General features: G+C 45.6%; 1 protein-coding gene across 1 annotated transcript; it reads right to left on the bottom strand.

The window, feature by feature from the left end:
• Positions 1–12,165: 12,165 nt before the first annotated feature.
• On the bottom strand, positions 12,166–14,635 carry DFL_006885 (uncharacterized protein; the record flags this gene model as incomplete). Its single annotated transcript, XM_067636379.1, has 7 exons — positions 12,166–12,171; positions 12,271–12,297; positions 12,357–12,410; positions 12,480–12,531; positions 12,609–12,845; positions 12,929–13,410; positions 13,475–14,635. 7 exons carry the CDS (start codon positions 14,633–14,635, stop codon positions 12,166–12,168), a joined length of 2,019 nt encoding a protein of 672 aa, XP_067488003.1.
• Positions 14,636–15,349: the final 714 nt, after the last annotated feature.

Here is a 15,349-nt window from a genome sequence, read left to right as displayed (position 1 = left end):
CTTCTCCTAAAAGGGGAGGAAAATATTTTTTTCCCTCCAACTTACATCAGTATTCGATATGAGGTTAGAAGGGTATCCCAATTGTTGAAGAATACAAAGGATTAGGATAGTGACAGTCGTACGAGGTCGAGTCGATGCGTGATATCAAATATCGAAGAGAGTTCGTTTCCGGAAATCTTTTTTTTCGACGATGAAAGAAATAAAAAAAAAGATACAGTAGGTCGAAGAATAAACCAGCCGGGTTTTTTCTAAATAACTCTCAAAGTCCCAAACTTTTATGTTTAAAAGGGAAAAATAATATTCTTCGCGATGTCAACGTCGTTCGCGTCCTGGTGGGAAAAATTCTGGAGCGGGCAAATTGTTGGTGTTTGCGAAAAAAAAAAAAAGAAAGCCAACCGCTGCTTGATGATGCTGGTGGAAGGATTGGCCCCTGTTTTATGACAAGCTCTTCAGCCACAGTTAAATGTTAGAAAGAAAGGTCCCAAGTTTGTATAAAAAAAATCCAACCAGGAAAAAAAAAAAAACGGCGATATCAAGCAAACTCGAGTCGGGACAGTAGTAGCGGGAGACAGGATTAGATGCAAGACGTTGTAAGCTTATATGATTGTCGAAGGAATATTCAAAAGGTTGTTTGGATACTGAATAAAACCAGAAGATGCGACAGGGCAGAGGGAGGAATACAAGATAGAGATGGTCGCTTGAAAAAATATTGAATCGTAGCCTCCACTTTTAGACCTGGTCCAGTCTCTTGTCTGCTTATTTGTGTTCCTTCCTTACTTTCGTGCTAATAAAGCCCCTTCACCTTGACAGATGTAAAGCGGGAATGTCGACAGGTACGAGGGCCAGGTTATGTATGGGGGTGTGGGAGGGCTAAAATATAAAAAAATAATTCCAGAAGAATGTGAAGCAGGGTGTTAACAGGTGTGGGCACTCTTGTCTCCCGCTAACTTGACAAAAGAAAAAGAAAAGAAGCCAAAACTACAACAGCCTATTCCCACCGAAGGAACGAAAAGCAAAAAAAGAAGGACTAGGAAGAAATGGCAGACGGCCGTTCCAATAAGAGCGATCAAGGTGGTGTGAGTAAGATTAAGGGCAAAGAGGACTCTGAGCGTGAGTACGGGCGGTGTGGGGCCCGAGATGGAAGGAGCGTGATACCTCCCGGGACGCCAAGAATGCTCGCACGGGAAAGTGCTCCCGGGGCAGCCTCAGAATAAACCCGAAGGAAAAGAAAAGTCTAGGAAGCTCGAAGGTTTTTGGTGGGAGAAAACCGACCGTGGGCAAAAGAATGCAAGACAGGAAGACAAAATTACCTCGTCGTTAAACGTCAAAAGAATCGAGAAGGTGGTAACGAAAAACAAAAATAAAATGGGACTGGACGAACCCGAAAGCTTCCTAGTTCTTGGATTTGAAATCGTCGTTTTGGAGTCCAAAAAAAAGGGACCGGCGCGAGAGGAAAGAATGGTCTGAGATGATGTCTTTTGTCTGCCAGAAGGAACTTTGGGGATCTTAAGCTTCAGACTTGTCGGCGCGGCTTCTTTTCAGGATAGTCTGCTCGTATGTGATTAAAATCTCCAATTTGGGATCCGATAAGACAACTTTCCCGCCGCGACTACAATTACTCGAAAAGAGAGTTTCTGAAGAGACAGCAGAAAGCTGTGATTTGAGAACCGATTCTGAGAAAGGAGGAAAGAAGAGAGTCAGAAAAGCTCAGCAGCTCGAGTTCGAAAAGCAGAGCAAAAAAATATCAATATCAACCAGCGATTGATTGCAATTGATTGACTGCTCTGATTTCGAAGATTAGGCCAATAGCATGTTGGTAGGTGTATAATAGCCTGCTGTTATAGCACAAATTAGACGTTCGATCTCAGAAAATAGCGGTACTCCAAATGTGTTGCTCGTCGCGAGAGGAAAACAACGCCTGCTGCCACGGATCTAACAGTCGGTACATGATATGATACGATCTTCTAAGATCTAGTCTGGCTGTCAGATGGGTTAGTACGGGTACTCGGGTTCATTTTAGGGCAAGCCAGAGGTTTCTCCGACGAAGTCTACGAGCGAATATTTTAGGCACGCATACGGTTTCCTTATTTTTCCAGATTCTAAGCGACTATTATCACCATCAAGATACCTATGTTTCTGTAGCTCTAAATATCCTGAATGGCCGATTACCGTTGATGTCGATATGCTGATTTACAGGCAATTATGTCGCTTTGCCATAGTGGACCTTGGGCCTGTTCCTGCCGGCCGTTGTTTGCTTCTTTCATATTCGGAAATGTGGAAGGGGGAGGGAAATTGACGGAGGACCCATCCCTTGCCTGTATTTTGTAAGAAAAGAAAAGCAGTGGCTTCTGAACGAGCTGGTTTAGATAAAGCATTTTTGCTGGCAGCGGCCAGGCTTGTTGTGAGCGGACACGGGATGCTTCTTCCCGTGCGCCAGAGTCAATCGTTCGAGTCCTCTGGGGCAACAAAAGTAGGGGGTATCCTCGTTCGCCAGTTAGATGAAACTCGAAAGCCTTCAGAAAGAGCCTTTGCTATGAACGACTTTTCCCTCGGGTCTTTTCTGACTTTTACCCCAATTTACAAGTAGGGATTTTTTTTTTTTTTTTTTTTTTTTTTTCCTGCCTTCCAACGCCATTGCGGCCTTTTTCGGCCCTCCCCATTCATTTATTTATAATTATATTTGTGATTGTAACGGGATGAGTGATTGCATAAGCTGGAACAGGTCAACTTGTTATCTTGGTTAAAAAGGGGATGCAATACTGTGTGAACTCCAAGCGGTCTCTGAGCGAGCAATATGAACGCACCAATGGCAGCATCGATCGGGAAAACTCGAGTAATGCATGCCGACCTCAGCAAGTCATGATCATCCAAGACAGATGATGGATGGGTTGGCATCTGCACTACTCTGTACCGTAAACCTTTTCGGGGTTTGCGGTAAGATGAACCAACATCCGAAGGCGCTTTCAGGAAAAGGCAAGAGATGTTCTGCATGTTCCGTGTCTGAAACGTACTGAGCGGTTGGCCTAGTGTTGACTCTGGCCGCCGTAGGTAAAAGAAGAAAAGGAACCTCCCGAACCTACTTCTCAACAGAAGTCGGCTTCCTGCCAACGTGCTATTGGCTGGTGAACCTTCTGGAATTCTACTGGGCGACAGGATGATATGCTCTAGGGAGAGCTAAAGATATCCCAAGCGTCCGAGTGGAAGAATTAAAATAGACGAGCAAACAGGGTGGGTGATCCAGATCTCTTTCGTGATGGCATAAACTCTTAGACGCGTGATTCCCTTGTCGTTTCCCTGTCTATTCACAAGAGCTTAACATCTTATCGTAAAGGGTCTCGCGCTTAGGCCAGACGTGGTCAATGTTGAGCAACTGGAGATATCAATGAAAAAAAAAAATGCACTCGATTCTATTCTTAGAAGTGCAGCGACCGAGCGCCTCATTTTCGAATGGCCGACCTTGTTCCGCCTAGCTCTGCTGTCTATGTGGAACCTAAATCCCTCTATTTGAAATAATTAATGTCGAGCCTAAGACAGCGAAGGAAAATCTTTTCGTGTTGTTGCATACTAGAGAATCATTGACATCGAGATCTCTATATCTCGTATCATGCGTCGAGTAGTGAAATCAAGCTTCTGAGTTTATATGGAATCTCCTTCGACGCGAGGAACAGGCTCAACGTTCTCCTAGCCAAAGCGACCACAAAAAGTTGACAGCTGCAGCCCCTAGTCCACAATTCAAGGGTATTTCGTGAAGGTGGTGACAGGGCCCACCATTCCTGGTCCTTGTATTCCCGTGTGTGGAGACCTTCCTGCAGGAAAATGGAGGATGAGGCAACGGTGGTGGCTGGTTTGCAAAGTGTGGATATGACCGATGAGGTACAGGTGCCCATCGATCAGGAAAAACCCACCTCGAACGCATAGAAGTACCCCGTCTTAGAAAAGACGAGCTTTGTTCGCAAATGTGGAAAAGACTGTTGAGTGTCGGCTTTGTATATGGCAGTCGTACTTACAATACGTTCAAGTGGGCAGATGGAATTCTGGTCGTGTAACCGGGAAAACACCGGGTTTGGGATTCCGGCGGCTTCCCGGGACCACGCATTCTCGAGATAACCAATATCTCATTCGTACGATATCGCGAAGTTGTCACGAATAAAAATCTCTTGATACTCAGCAATTTCCAAATCCCATAATCCGTAAGGCTTCCCCGCAAAAAAAAAAAAAAGAGCAACAGCGAAGCCTCTCCTCAAACCCAAAGACCAAGGTGGAGGACAGATACACTTCCATAACAATGGTGATACTGCAACACGTTGCAGGGCGCTGAAACCAAGCTAAATCCCACCGCTCTGAAGCTAGTCATTTGCTCAACCACAAGAACTTCAAACGCGAAGGTATCCCTCGCATCGAATTACCCTGGACAATGAATACTGTACAACGTGACACAGCGGTAGCATGGTCCACTAGAGGCAGCGTCGCTGCAATGGAGCATGAAAGCATGGGCATCTGAGCGACTTGTGGAAGTTTTGTAACGGTCGGTGGAACCACACGAGCAGTGCCCATTGCGGTGGTTTTCCAATTGCCTTTACTAGAACCGCAGCATACTGCTTACCATGTCCATGTTGTTCTGAAGCCGTGGATGCCGACCCAGTTTAACAATCAGCAATCATGGGCCGGCTTCACGAGCAGGTATCCGTTTGAGCGAGCTAGTGACGCGAAATTATTTTCCGTAGCTCGTCCCTCCAACGGTGGGATCGATAGGCAGAACCTCTGGGCGGGTACGATTGCATAATGGGAGACTTGTACTCCTTATAATTGTATCGTCTATCGTATTAATTTTCCGTTTTAAAGGAGAAGGCCTGTCCGCAAACCACAGACCTATAGCTCTTAGCCTATAATCGATCTCAAATATCAAATATCGTAGCAATATATTGCACAATGCCTCGGTTGCCCTTGCGCCATCAAGATCGAGTCGAGTGGGAAGGGTATACGCGGAGGCAGACGACGTGCTTGTTCTGAAACGTAAGGAGTTTTCCGTAAACTCGATTTGAAATTAGCAGTACCAACCCGATATACGTATACGCAAGTTAGGTAAGTAACTTATCATTATCACAAGATACTCGTTTTCAACGGCTAGATGGCAAAAAATTTTTTGCAAAATGATATCAAATCATAGCGCCTAGACGGACTAAAATCTTATGCTCCAGCAAATCTTGCATCTAAACATTTTAAATTCGAATATCTTGATGCTCAAAGCCAAAGCCATCGGACCTATCTTTTGTGTGAGGTTGATTCGATTCGACTGCTCGCCAGGGTCTATCCCTACACGACGCCTATAACTCGCATAGTACAGCTCATCAAGCCCCATTGACCGGCGTCCCGAAAGCGAATCATCTCTCCGGCATCGTTACGCCTCCTTTAGAGATGGAGCAGCCTGAACCCCGCCAATTCTCTATATCCAGCTCTACACCTGCACCACCACCAGAATCTGTATCCAACAACTCTTCGAGTCGTTGCATGCATTCCACTATGGTCTATCACAAGTAACAGTACATATGTTGGAAGCCGCTCATAGATTTCTATTTGGGGATCCGCCTGCAACGGACTGGAGCCTACAAGCCGTTTCGAATTCCAACTACTGCCTCAGCCGACTCCTGCCTTGCTAGCTCTTCCGTCCGACGGCTTAGATAGCACGGCGATGGGTAGGCGCTAGCTAGCTGCTCGAGATCCAAACAGATAACAGATACATCAGCTGAGGTCCAAAGTCGACCCGCGGCTTCCTTGAAAATAGAATCCATGTTGTCTATCCAGGCCACGATCATCAGAGGCGAAGCCAACTCGGTCAGTCCAGGCCGGGTTTCATCACCCACCAGAATCCGATAAGCCCAGGAAGGGAACAGAGCGAGCAGGGCATAAGCCGACACTAGTTCCGTATACCTATGATCTCACCCGGATATTCAGAAGGAAGTATTTTGTGCAAGGTAACGTTACAACGAACACATGTTCTCATCCCCATAGGTCTTTTTTTCTGGTTCCCGCGTGATCCTTGATTTCGACAAGGTTCCACTTGTACGAGGGAAGGTGCATCTAGGTCAAGGATCCCTACTGATTGAAAAGCACAGGTCGCAGTTTATTTACGCTTCTATGATGCCTGCGATACCTACTAGCACTGCCATGTCGAACTATGAAGAGGACCGAGGAACTGGATAATGCGATTTGCGCAATTTTGTAATCATTCATTGAAGCTTAAGCTTCTACACCCTCAAGGCTGATTCCTCCCTGAGACTTCTACCGCATCTACCAGCAATAACCCTCCTTCATCCCGATAGAGAGCCGCTTGTGAGATGCGGCGGATATCATAAATTTTCTTTTCCAGCTCGCAACTCATAGCTCTCCGAAAGAACCAACGGACACAAAAATTTGCAACACCAAGTTTCCAGATCGGGAAGTTCTATAATGGCTCGAGCTCCTCTGAAAACCCAGCAAATTGGCGCGGTGCATTTCATTTCGGTATAATGCCTCTGTGAACGTCATGAATTATGTTTTATTCTGCATCCCGCAAATCGATTGTAGATGTGATGCCGATGTCAAAATTTTTTGGGTGGTTCGGCTTTTCTGAGCACAGTTTCTATTCTAATTGACGGGCCAGATACTAGGGACGTCCTTGCTAATAAGGCCTTGGGGAGCTGCCCCTTCGTGTCTAGCACGTCCGGGGCCCAGGATGACACAGACCCGAGTTGTCTATCCGGGTCTGATCATAAGCCAGCATCCAGCCAAGTATCGCGAACAAGGTCATCTGCAACAGGGTCAGAAGAAAATCCTCCGAGTGGCAGGACCTTGCTTTCGCTTCACTCTTCCCTTACCCGAAGGATATCAGGATGTCAATGAGATCTTCTCGAAATCGAGATGGTTTCGAGAACCAAGCTAAGGCCGATTATCCATGCTGTGCCCTATGTTTTTCAGGAACATCTACGAACTGACATACCCTTCTCCCCAGCACCACCAATTGCAAGCCACAATCAAATCCCCCAAAGCTTCCAATCAAGAATTGAACGAAAGCCACATCACCATCAAGTGACATTTTAGTTTGTTTCGTGCTCTCGTTTTACTTGCTAAGGAAAATTGGCGCAAGGGTGAAGCCTTCAAGTCGCATTAGCATGAACAAGTTATTGACGGGCCGGATTTTCCGACCTGATAAGGCTGGGTATTGCATTGAAACCTCTTATCGGTCTATCGTCCATCCGTCAGGGATAACCAGAGGATCTTCATCATACTTGTCTGTATCCAGATATTCCGGCTCATTGCTCTACACGAACCCGACAACGAGATGACCTTTTGGTATGGGCATTCTGCATGCTTTGGGTACACATGTAGGAACCGCCCATGAGTTTCCATCATGCTCTGGCACGTGCTCATGTAAGGACGGGCAGTCAGTTTAGCTTGCAGATTCACCATGCTCGTAATTTTTCCTCGTGTGGTTTTTTTGCTTTTGGGATGGAAAGAGAAAGTGGACTAGGCAGCCACTTTTTTTGACGTGAGTGCTTTTCCGCAAAAAGCTAACCATCAAGACATTCCCTTCGTTGCGAAAGTCCAAGCCCCACGGAACCTCGGGTACTGCTTCATCAACCGCTCAACGATATGCCGTTAATTGAAGATGATGGCGATATAAACGTTTGACTCGCTCCCTTAAGACTGTTTTAGTGGGACAACTGCAACTAGTAAGCTGGTTTTAAACATTAACAGTCACAGATATTTCCCCAATTTCTCAACAATCGTCTCTTTGGCTTCTGCTCGAACACTATAACTTAAGTTGGAGACTCCATCACAAATTTTAAAGCCACAATAAGCGAAAGAAGCTGGTCGGGCCTCGGGGATTCCCATCACCGGGGAAATTTTCACCGGGACATGCATCTTTTTGTGACAGTGTTCAGACATTCTATGATCCAACCCTAGTCACGGGAAGCCGTTTAACGGTCCAAGGCATGGTTCAAGGGATCCTTGTCACCAAGATGCAAGCTAGAAAGCATCTTTTGCTTCGACATATGTAGAATGGTGTGTGTGAAAGCAAAAGCGACGCAGCAAGCACACATCCTGAAATTTAACCATTCTGGCGCACTTTGGACGTTGTCCCCACACGAGAGTGATGGCCTATTGTCTTTCCTTCGACACGGACGAATGGTGCCAAGCGCTGTTTTATTTTCTCCCTTTGGGTCGCGATTGCGCAACCACAACCAACATGCTTGACCTCGGAGAGGATAAGAGGGGGAAAAAGTAAAAAGAGGGTTCCTTATTCCTTCCGCCGAGTCGGCCTTGTCTAAATATTGCAGCAAAAAAAAATCTGCTGTGAAGAGTCCTGTGGGTTGCGATTCGTCGAGGACGCAAGAGCATCCTGCAGTATGTGGAGAACCACGTCGGTTTCCTTTCCCTTCACACCTTTAAACGTCGTGCATGGCATGCTGCATAACAGAGGAAGGACCCATTTCTCGGACCTATTCGATGGGTGATGTAGATGTACTCTGTAGATGTTGGGCAGCTTCAGGGACCCACTTGCTGCTTCTCATACTTGCAAGCTTGATATTCTTTTGCCACATCTTCTTCAACCTCCAAGAAGTGGCTCACAAAAACCGTCCATTTGACATGCATGTAATGACAGATCCGAACCCACATTTACATGTACATCGAATCGAAATCCAATCTTTTCTGAGAAATCCGCAAGCAAAAAGAAGTAAGATGGTGGCTAGTAGCCCGACGAACCGAGCAAGACAATGGAAAACTTACGTCGAAACCTCCACTTCTGCTTCGGCTTGCCTTTTTTTTATTTTTTAATTTTTAATCATAGTTGGAGATATGCAAACATATTGAGCAAAATTACATCAATATTTTCTTTCGTTCATGCCGCCGCTTTCTATCATCGGTTATTCACATGAAGGACACGTTCAAAAAATCAACAGCACGCCCTTTTCACATTCCCTACCGTTTGAACTTGCCAGGTGGGCCTACCCGACGCACCGATCGCCCCGGCCGAACATTCCAACTCGAGCAAGTAGAAAGACGAATCCCGCTCCCCGAGACGAAATAAAATCCAAAAAAAGAAACCTTTAGACAGGTCTCTAAGAAGAAAAAAAGAAGAAAATTCCGTGCGAGAAGAAATCAGAAGGGGGAAGAAAAAAAAAAGCCTCACCCGATGTCATATGAAAGGATGTTATGAGTTTAGACTCCTTGCTTAGCGTAGGGATTTGTTAGTGTGACGCGGGCGAGGATGTCGGTGTGGGCAACCACCTGTTTACTTGCAGTGCAGCAAGGCAAAAGTCGACAGGCATTCATTGGTTTCTTTTGCTTTTCGAAAGGAAGTGATGTTTAGTTCTAGTCGAGTCGAATAGCTACTTGCTTAGCTACTCCGTTAAACTGTTGATATATACGTTAGTATGCGGAGCAAATAAGTGGATATGGACGTCGATGTATGTCCGGAGTGCATCCGCTGTAAGTCAAAGAAAATATGACATCTAGTAACACTTGCATTGCAGCGAACCGGTTGGAACTATCGCCACTTTCTTCTACCACCAACCCAACCCCAACCCCGCGCCAACCCACCGATATCCAAGATACTCCGGAAACTCTGATTTCATTCGTGTCCAACACCAAACCTGCAAAAAAGAACACCCCCATGTCTTCACAACCTGTCAAAATCGTCTCGTCCCAATAGTTCACATCCCGCTATAGGGATCACCTAAGTACGAAGGTCTGTTGTGGGTATTTTCTAATGTAGCCGGGGATGGGGCTAAATTGGAAGAATTCGCCGCCGTGTCCGTATAAACTATAAAAAACACACCCAACAAGATGCCGAAAAAAAAACCAAGCCCAACCTATTTCAAGAAAAGAACCGGACAAGCTGCGCACGAGCCAAGTTTTGAATAAATTGCCAAAAAAGAAGGATATGCATGGTAGATTGGAGTTATGTGATAACTAGACAGTAATTTTCCCCTTCTTTGGTTCTGCCATCGTCTTGTCTCGTCTCTAACTCTCCAAACTTTTCCTTTCGAACGAGAATGATACGATCTGTTCCTATGATCACTGGAATATAGAAGTGAAAGCTTTCCGGATCCGAAGAAAGAAGAATATTCAGCCAAAAAGAAAAAAGGAAGAGGAAAGCACGAGGGTGTACCCCCAAAAAACTTCTCCGATATCCTGCATAAAACCTACATGTCATAGCACGGCACCGACATATATTTTGCCAAAGTTCTCAAAACTAGCTCTCGACACGAATTAAACACCGCTTTGTTTTTAAGTCTTGGAAAGCACAAATCTTTTATATCAATTTTTTGTTTTTTCATGCATGAAATTTAACGCAAGCCGTTAAACATGAGAAGGTCCAGTTTCTTGTCTATTCCGTATGAAGACCAACCGGCCGGCCGCCATCCGTATCACAGCTTTGATCACGCACACACACATATTGCACTTTAACACTGACGGATGGATGTTAAATTTATTGCAGCCTGGAGCCTCTTCTTTCTCCTCTTCATTACTCCGCTCGTTTTATTGACTCCACACACAAGCCCTCGCTCGGCCTTTCGGTATTAATTGCTTACTAGGGATGGAGCCTGCCTCCGGGGTAAGGGGGTGGGTGGGTATACGGGTATCGTTATATGTGTGGAGTTCGTTAGAAGTTGTAAGAAAACTGTAAGCATTTTCTTGTGTGCCTTATTTTACCATTAAGTATATTGCTTATTTGCTAATATGCCCTTTGAGCGAGTTTTGTATTGTAATGTGATATTGGTTTTTAATATTTTAGCTAATTAATACTGGGAACCATTATGTTTTGATAAATATTGTGTTCGTTCGTTCCGGTTCGCGTTTTGGGAATAAGAATGGGATAGGTGTGGCCGGTTCCTGTAGGTATCCGATGTTGGTCAGGTGTTATTATACGGAATAGTTTTGTCCGATTATAGAAGGGGTAGGGCAGGAGGGGACCCCCTACAGCAGTGAGTTACAGGAGGAAAGGAAGGGGGCCTTGTAAGTTGTTAGAGATGGCGATAACTTATTGGGTTAACGTAGCGATACATTAGTGATTACATGTTAGCCATTGTTGGAAACTATTGGGATAGTGAAAGGGTTTAGACAGAATCTAAGCATCGGTAATGTCGAGTCTCGAGTACTCGAGTTTAGAGACAAGATGAAATTCATCGAACGTTATCCCAGCCTAGACCCAACCTCCCCCAAGGGTAGATGCGCTAGCTAATAATTTCGTATAGCTAACATTAACCAGTCTTGTCCTAATCCCTTGAACTACCCGTCCTTACATACCGATAAGATACATATATCCAAAACGATATGACCTTCTTACTTTTATTTCGCTAATTACATGAAATATCTTCCCTTGGCTATGTGAGGTTCAGATAATCAAAAAAAAAAAAAAAAACAGTGGAGGGAAAAAAATTTACACGAAAGGAGATTTCTGGAGGAAAGGCTGGGCACGAGACAAATGTGAAATCCAAATACAAGAGAAAAGCGGTAAGAGTTAGCCGGCTCGTGGTAGGTGGTAATAGCCCTGCCCTCCTCCCCATTAGCATTGCATAGTAGTATAGGGGTGTGACACCAGAACCAGGCCAAATAAATCGTTACATCCAACAACTAGAAGTTGAACAGCAGTGGTAACATCAGAGGAAAAGAAAAGAACCAAGATGTAGGAAAAAAAGGAAAGAAAAGGAAATAACAAATGGTAGAAAAATTTCAGGTCACTGCTCTACCATGCATATGATATGAGAATTGTGAAAAATGCTCGGTTTTTCCTGTGATATGCTCCTGCCGGTTATGAAAATGCAAACAAATAGAATATCAAATGACTGATGGTGATCAGGTAGAGGTACACCCAAGACAAGGACAGGGACGAAAAAATGCGGTATTCCCACCCGTAGACGCCGTTAAAGTGTTTGAAGATGCCGTGCAAAAAAGAAAGGGAGATGATGATAGGTATTTTCTTCGCTCCTCCCTCGGTTACCCCGTCTAGATGAGTATGGGATCCCCGAAAACCGAAAAGAAGGGGGGTTAAGGTTGTTCCCCAGCTTGTTTCTAAGTCCCGTTAGAGAGGGGCAAAACTTGGGTGCCTAGAATGAAACTTGATGCGCGTATGATGCAGCATTTTGTTGTGTATTGTACGGAAATATCAAAATAGGAATTCTATGCCTATGAGATGTGTCAGTCCGAAATCGTTCTCGTTTGGATAGATTGATCTTGTGCTTCGTATTAACGGAAGGGAGCCGGCAAAGGGGACTGATTTCTTACCATATGACCAAAGCGCTTTGACACTAACTGTACTTTGATTTGAGCGAAAAATCACCTTATTTTGACGGGCAGTCAGGAATAGTTACGCCTGGCTTGAGGTTGCGGTCGACGTCCATGAGGCCCCAACGAGTTTCCCACTCCTACAATCATGATGTAAGTTAGCTATGCGATGGAACGGACATTCGCTAGGGGCGATTGAATCTACTGACCTTGCCAGGCTCGTTGAACTTCTCCTTCCAAGGCTCATCGAACGGTACGAACCTATAGGCATACCTATGTCAGTAACGATACATACCGCAGCTGTAGACGACGGCCAATCGGAGAAACTAGATACTTACCAGTAGTATTCCGTTCCGTTCGCATTCGCCGCGCAGACGTAATCTTCAACAAACTGGTTTAGTTCGCTGATACCAGCGACACTGCCCATATTTGTTCCTCCCGCAGATGGCCACCCGACTTCAGAAACAATGACATTTGGATTGTTGGTGGTTTGCCGTGCGATCGCGACGTCGTTATTGTCCGTGAACAACCAAGTCCAATCAGGCGCATCATCGACGGTAACACCAGCAAAGAATCTAGAAATGGGTTAGTCTATGTCGGGCAGTTCATGGTCCTGTAAATCAAAGAGGCTTTGGGAACCTGCTGTCAGTGAACTTACGGATGAACATTAGCCATGACTGTATCAACAGCTGCGGCGAGATTATATGTCCAAGCTGACCCAAGATCGGATGTTGTTACATTGATTTTGTCGTACCCTAGAGTCGTGAAATTCTGTCTGACCTGCCCCAGCAGTTGAACGAGAGCCATCTCAGTGATTTCTTGTCTGAACAATGCTTCATTTCCGATGACCACGCCCAGGAAAGGGTCCTGTCCGTATTTATCCAGAATGTTATACATTTGGTTCAATTGTCGTTCATTCGTGGTGGCATTGTTATCAATGTAGACACCGAGCCAGACTTTGAGATCGACGTCCAATAGCTTGATCGCCTCCAGAACCATCTCGGTCTGGTTGCAGTCGTTACCGTACGTACGTAGCCTTGTGGTCAACTGGCTGATGACCGCAATGTCCTTAGTAATATTGTTCTGAGTTGCCGGCACAATCAAACATTCAGGGTAGATGGCATTCAAAGGGGTATAGTCCTGTGCCAATGGTTAGTTGGCCCTCCATGCAATAAGCATGTGTAAATATTTTGGAGATTCTTACCATTCCGTAAAACGACTTGTGTAGGTTAGGATTGTTCAGCAGGTTCTTGACAGAGTCGGAGCCGCTATTGACTAGAGGAGCATCCGGTTCATCTTCCTTTGGATCCACAGATGAGCTGGCTGAGCCTCCGCTGCTGTTGTTATTCTTTCTCGATAGAATAACCCCTGCGGCAGTTCCTCCAGCTGCAAGTATGACGACTATAAGTATAACAATGCCAATGATCCACTTCGTCTTCTTGGACTGTTTCTTCTGATCTTGGAGCCAATCCGATTCTCCTGCAGGCACACTGCTATTACGATTCTGTACCCCCGATGCTAACAACCCACTGTTCGCCCCCACACCACTAGCCGTCGAACTGGTTTCTACCTTCTTCCCAAAGACTCCACCAATGCCACCTGCCAATGGACCCGAACGTTTCCCCCTATTCAATTCTTCATCGTCAGAATCCTGACTACTTCTTCGCATATCCTGCAAAGATAGATCCCCGCTCGACAACCCGGATGTCTCCGGGTTCCAATGAGTACTGTACCTCTGATATGGACTATCCGAATAAAACCCTAAGTTTACTGATGATGCCCGATTGCTATTGCTCGAATGAACGCCCTGTTGTCTCTCCCCTGCCGTAGATGGAGGCGCACTTGGGGCCCTTTCGCCGCCGTGTGCGACTGGCGGCAGTCGATTAGGTTGTAATGTATCCTGACTAGAGTAGTTGCGATGTATTTGCATCATCTGAGGCGGTTGGTCGTGATACCCCCCATTATCGCCTGGTAGAAGCCCTCTACTCTGAGGGTGATGCTGTTGGTGGTTTCCATAACTCGTATGAGAAATTGTATCATCCTCTGGCATTCCTCTACTCCTTGAGGGCGACATGTCGTTCCTATTTTGTGGCGGGTATTCCGACTCCCATTGCTCCTGGATAACGGGCGGTCCAGGCAGCGCTCTACTTTGTGGTTGCGATTCAAAACCAGCTTGTCCATAGCTTTGTTGGTGCCGTAATGGTGTTCGGCCGTACATTTCTGGTGGGGACTGATATGGCGCATCATATTGCGACCCTTGATTTTGAGGAGAATCGTAGTTCATGCCCTGCTGCTGCTGCGCAAAGGCGGGGTTTGTATATGGCTCGCCGCCATGATGAGGTGGAGATGGAGGGTATCCAGACATGGTCGTGAAGCAGCGATTGTGTAACGAGCGCTATAGCTCTTTCCGACAGTCTAAATGAGTGTGCGCACGATATCTATGAACGAATGTAATGAAAAGGATAGGAATAAACGATGGTAGGTAAATTAGATGTGCGGTTCTAGCGGCACAGGTGAATATGGAGTTTCCTAATTAATTCCTCGAACCAAAATAGTCAGCATCCGGCCGGATTTACAAGTCGTTCGTTCGCCCAGTAACCAAACAAACGTAGAGACATTTACTCGGATGACGACAAAACCCGGAAAGGGTCATATGGGAACCAAAGTACCTGTCAAGATATTTTGCCCAGAAATCTAGAATTCCAAGGGAGATGTTAGGGGAAAATGTCGAAATATAATTTGTGAATGGTGAATTCGAATTTGGACTCCCAAGCCTATCCTTATCTTCCCTGACGCCCTTTTTCTGCGGCCGTAAGATCTCCTGGATTTCTTCTTCTGGCCCCTTGTAATAGATCACTTCTTATTTGGCTGGTGGGCCGGCTTCTGTCAGAGAGAAAGACGCAAAACCAACATCCAACCCAAGCGCCCGTTCCGGGTTCAGTGACTGTAATATATAAGCAAACGGTCGGAGCAAAAAAAAACAATAAAAAAATCCGAGTGAATGTCGAGAGCAAAATCGTACTCAAAGTATATATGAATGTACGCAAAGGCAGCGAGGTTGGTTATATTAAGAGGAGAG

This window comes from Arthrobotrys flagrans, assembly GCF_004000055.1.
Source record: "Arthrobotrys flagrans strain CBS H-5679 chromosome Unknown unitig_8, whole genome shotgun sequence".
Taxonomy (NCBI): Eukaryota; Fungi; Ascomycota; class Orbiliomycetes; order Orbiliales; family Orbiliaceae; genus Arthrobotrys; species Arthrobotrys flagrans.
The sequence above is the reverse complement of the archived record's forward strand: the minus strand, read 5'-3'. Positions and strand labels throughout refer to the sequence as shown.